General features: G+C 38.4%; 1 protein-coding gene across 1 annotated transcript in view; it reads left to right on the top strand.

Annotated features, from left to right (window-relative positions):
- LOC107713761 (IQ motif and SEC7 domain-containing protein 1-like) overlaps positions 1-4,877 on the top strand; it is a 14,554-nt gene that overhangs the window by 3,443 nt on the left and 6,234 nt on the right. The window contains exons 3-9 of the mRNA XM_016519366.1: positions 509-631; positions 870-1,036; positions 1,193-1,332; positions 1,547-1,576; positions 2,922-3,047; positions 3,175-3,274; positions 4,267-4,428. Of these exons, the coding sequence (XP_016374852.1) occupies positions 509-631; positions 870-1,036; positions 1,193-1,332; positions 1,547-1,576; positions 2,922-3,047; positions 3,175-3,274; positions 4,267-4,428 (848 nt within the window). The remainder of the gene's footprint in view (positions 1-508; positions 632-869; positions 1,037-1,192; positions 1,333-1,546; positions 1,577-2,921; positions 3,048-3,174; positions 3,275-4,266; positions 4,429-4,877) is intronic.

The following is a 4,877-nucleotide window of genomic DNA, read 5'->3' as shown; positions in this document are numbered from 1 at the left end:
CTAAGTATAAGTCAAGTATACTTAAATGTCATTTTAAGTATATTTCTGAGAAGTACATAAAGACAATTTCTGAGAAGTACACTAAAAGTATACTTTCCTATTTTTAGTTTAAAAGAAGTATACTAATAGCACACTTGAATAAACTTCTTTTTCGTAAGGGGTAGCTAGATTTAAACACATCAGATATCTAATTTGAACAAAGTGACATCATTTGGACCCCTTCTGGTAAGACAAGTAAATAATATCATTGCATTTTGTCCATTGTTACACAAACCTTATTGCTGACTGTGTTCCTCAATATCAACCATTCAACCCTGTAACTAAGTTAAACAAAGTAACATTTGTCACCTAGCTACTTGCAACTCTTGTGCTCCCAGTCATATTATTAATTTCTGTTTTTCACTGATAATGCATTGAACAAAGACACTTTTTCTTGTACCCTGTTCATGCACATTAGCAGTTGTCATATGCAGCAGGCATGTGTTGACATGTCGTGTGTCTGTTGCAGCTGTGTGGTGGATGAGCTGGATTTCTCAGTGATGGAGCTGGATGAAGCTTTGAGGAAATTCCAGGCTCAAATCCGGGTTCAGGGCGAGGCACAGAAGGTGGAGCGCCTGATCGAGGCTTTCAGGTGTGTTATCACATCATAGAACATACATCTAGCGTACAGACATGCACTGAACAATCATTCATTCAGTAGAACTGCAGATGTTTATTTTTTAAATCATTATGAAGTGTAATAACTTAGAAATGACAATTACACAAGGTAGAAAGATAAACAAGCAGCACTAGATCATTTTCATTGCTTCATATTGTAATGTTTGCTAACATGATTGATCAGAGTTACATGGATCTGTGTCTTTGTTCAGCCAGCGCTACTGCATCTGTAACCCTGATGTGGTCCGTCAGTTCAGAAACCCCGACACCATCTTCATCTTGGCTTTCGCTATCATCCTCCTCAACACAGACATGTACAGCCCCAACGTCAAGCTGGAACGCAAGATGAAACTTGAGGACTTCGTCAAGAATCTGCGAGGTTTCGATTGAGACACACTGTTGTTTTCATGCTAATAAATGAGCTGACATTCACAGCTCAACTGAACACTGGATAGATAGGGAAACAAAACGGATACATGTGTAGTGTTTATTGTATACCTCAGCTGTAATGGCAGTCTTGTGTTTGTGTTGGAAGGGGTTGATGATGGCGAGGACATCCCTCGGGAGATGCTGGTTGGGATTTACGAGCGGATCCAGAAGAAGGAGCTCAAAACCAATGATGACCACGTGACTCAGGTGCAGAAGGTGGAGAAACTCATTGTGGGCAAGAAGCAAGTAGGTTCAACATATGCTCTATGAAACTCTACTAAGTTTGCTAAAAGATCCAAACTTTTGTTTTTAATCCCCAGGCAGAATTTCAGAGATTAAACACTATCCATGTAATTACTGAGGATAATGAGTCTATCAGTTGTAGTATAAGAGGTCTGATCATTCTTCAACAATTCAGATACGACACATTTGAATCTGGACTTTTCCTCTTGCATTACAGATGGGATCACTTCACCATGGCCTTGGATGTGTAAGTATACTTCATGATGCATATATACAGCATCATTACTCCTTTACTTCACTACTACAAGCACTTTGCATCTATCATTTTCTTATCTGAGCCTAAAGTCACACTGCATATTTTGCGCTGGATGTAGAACATTTTCTTTTTCCTTTCAAAATACAGTATTTAAATACTGATACAGTAGGTATAGATTTGGTAACAGAACCAAATATAATCTGACATTCACAAAAAAGTCACTTCCAAGAGTTAAAAGCTGAGTGAAATGCTTCACATGTCATGTAAATGAATCTGACTGTGTGTCCCTACAGTAGTTAAAGGGATAGTTCATCCAAAAATACAAATTCTGTTGTCACCCTCAAATTGTTAGAAAAGTTGTTACAACAGAAGATATTTAGAATAAAGACTATAGAATACCCGAGACGTGTCACTCGTATAGTTTTGAATGGGGAAAAATGCAACGCTCAATATAGCTGCTCTATCGAACGAAGCCCCGCCTTCTGAATGAAAGAGCCAATCGCTAATCGGTAAAGTCAGCGCATCACTGCAGCTGCCGTTAGAAGTCCCAGTTGCTATAGAAACAGTCAGCACTCTGAGACGTGCGCTTAGGACTGCGCATGCGCACTGGCTGATCTAGCCTGAAAAAATAAGCTCTTTATAACGCTATTTGAGCAAAAGAAACAGTTATCAGATTTACATAACAATTTATGAGACAGTTGTCAGATTTCAGTGGTGATTTCAAATATGAAATTTAATTGTAAGCTTAGTGAACAGTTTTGGAGAATGGTATGTTTCCCCATTCAAAGAGATAGGAGCTGCACTTGCATGCCCGAGAGGCGTTTCAAAGATGGCCGCCGAGTGACATGACTTGTCTTAAAGGGACTTTGTTTAGAATAATGTTGGTAACCAAACAGTTGCTTGTAGCCATTGACTTCCATAGCATTTCCTCCCCCATTCTATAGAAGTCAATGGCTACCGTCAAGTGTTTGCTTACCAATATTTTTCAAAATATCTTTTTTTGTGTGTGTGTTCAGCAAAAAAAAGAAACTCACACATGTTTCTGTGTGAGTAAATGATGACAGAATTTTCATTTTTGGGTGAACTATCCATTTAAATTTGTCCTAATAGGCGAGCTAAATCTGACAAAACCTCCTCTTTTTGGGGACATCCTCATTTGTGAAAACAATATTTGAAAAAGTAAATAAAGTGTAAGGGTGTGTTAGGTTATAGTTTTATAACTAGGTCTATATAAAAACAATAGAAGAGAGAAAATATCACAGCTCAGCGTCAGTGGAAAGTCCCCACCGTGATAGAGAAGCAAACATGTGTGTGTGTGTGTGTGTGTGTGTTACAGGTGCTGTCTCAGGCCCATCGCAGGCTGGTGTGCTACTGCAGACTGTTCGAGGTCCCAGATCCCAACAGACTGCAGAAACTGGGGCAGCACCAGCGGGAGATCTTCCTGTTTAATGACCTGCTGGTGGTGAGAGATCAATAAGATACACATAACAAATGATATTAGCACGTTACAACATCTATTAAAGCTAAACACTCAAATATCTACACATGTGCTGATGCTGATCACTGTGATCTCTGCAACTTTGTGACAGGTTACCAAGATCTTCCAGAAGAAGAAAAACTCAGTGACGTATAGTTTCAGGCAATCTTTCTCTCTGTACGGGATGCAAGTGATGCTCTTTGAGAACCAGTGTAAGAAATACGAACACAGCCAATCTTTCTGAATGGAAGAGCCATTAAAAAGTGGCATTAAAAAAAAAAAGGAATCAATAATCATTTTTATTACTTCAACCATTGTAATGTAAATTAACAAATCATTTCTCAGATAGATAGACAATAAGTATATATACTTAAAGTTGCTGTAAGTGATACATTTATGTAGTTTCATTCAGTGATTTATTGACATTTTTTATTTGACTGAAGAAATTATTCCTTCATTTCATTGCACTCTTAGTCCTTTGTAATGCTACATGTAACCTAAAGGCCAATTCACACTGCACTGACAATCACCAGATTACAGTACGCCGATTCTCAGACATTCAAGAGCTGCTTCAGCATGTTCAACCGGTCAAGTCAAGTCAAGTCAAGTCACCTTTATTTATATAGCGCTTTTAACAATACAGATTGTGTCAAAGCAACTGAACAGCATTAATTAGGAAAATAGTGTGTCAATAATGCAAAATGACAATAGTAAACACTCATTTTTCAGTTAAAGGCAGTTCATCATTGAATTCAGTGATGTCTTCATTCAGCTCAGTTCAGTTTAAATAGTATCTTTGCAATAATTTGCAATCAAGTCAACGATATCGCTAGAAATGAAGTGTCCCCAACTAAGCAAGCCAGAGGCGACAGCGGCAAGGAACCAAAAAACGCAGCGCTAAGATCCAATAGCACTAATAGAGAGATACAACCACAATTCTATGATAAGAGCAGGTCATTTGTAACTCTAATGAGAGCAGTCTCAGTACTATGATACGGTCTAAATCCTGACTGGAAATCCTCACAGATACCATTTTTCTCTAAGAACGAATATAACCGGTGAAAACAAGATCCGACAGACGCCAACAGACACACTGATCAGACAAAACCTGACGGAGTGCCGTCAGTGTGGTGTGAATTAGCCTAAAGAATCCGTAATCCGTATGCCGTAAAGTTATGCTTTCTCACTTTTCTTATTTTCTCAGTCTATCCAAATGGTATCCGGCTGACTTCAGCCATTCCTGGTGCAGACTTCAAAGTCCTGATCAATTTCAATGCTCCCAACTCTCAGGACCGCAAGAAATTCACCAGCGACCTGCGCGAGTCCATCTCTGAGGTCCAGGAAATGGAAAAGTACCGGATAGAGTGTAAACAGACCTTTATTCTTCCTCATCCTCACCGCTACCAAACCAGGTTTCTTTGAGCTGCCCATGTTAATGTAGTTTTCAGACATTGCTGAGCATCAGTAGAAGTAACAGATGCAGAATCACAGGATTAAAGAGAGGAAGAACTCTTTTATATACTGCAAAAATCTGAAATCTTCATGATCTTCATGAAATCTGTGAATTCACAGTCATGGTCTCATTAACATACAGGTGCATCTCAATAAATTAGAATGTCGTGGAAAAGTTCATTTATTTCAGTAATTCAACTCAAATTGTGAAACTCGTGTATTAAATAAATTCAATGCACACAGACTGAAGTAGTTTAAGTCTTTGGTTCTTTTAATTGTGATGATTTTGGCTCACATTTAACAAAAACCCACCAACTCACTATCTCAACAAATTAGAATACTCCATAAGACCAATAAAAAAAA

This window comes from Sinocyclocheilus rhinocerous, unplaced genomic scaffold (genome assembly GCF_001515625.1).
Source record: "Sinocyclocheilus rhinocerous isolate Xijiao unplaced genomic scaffold, SAMN03320098_v1.1 scaffold569, whole genome shotgun sequence".
Taxonomy (NCBI): Eukaryota; Metazoa; Chordata; class Actinopteri; order Cypriniformes; family Cyprinidae; genus Sinocyclocheilus; species Sinocyclocheilus rhinocerous.
Note: the sequence above shows the minus strand (reverse complement) of the source record. Positions and strands in the feature narration are given on the sequence as shown.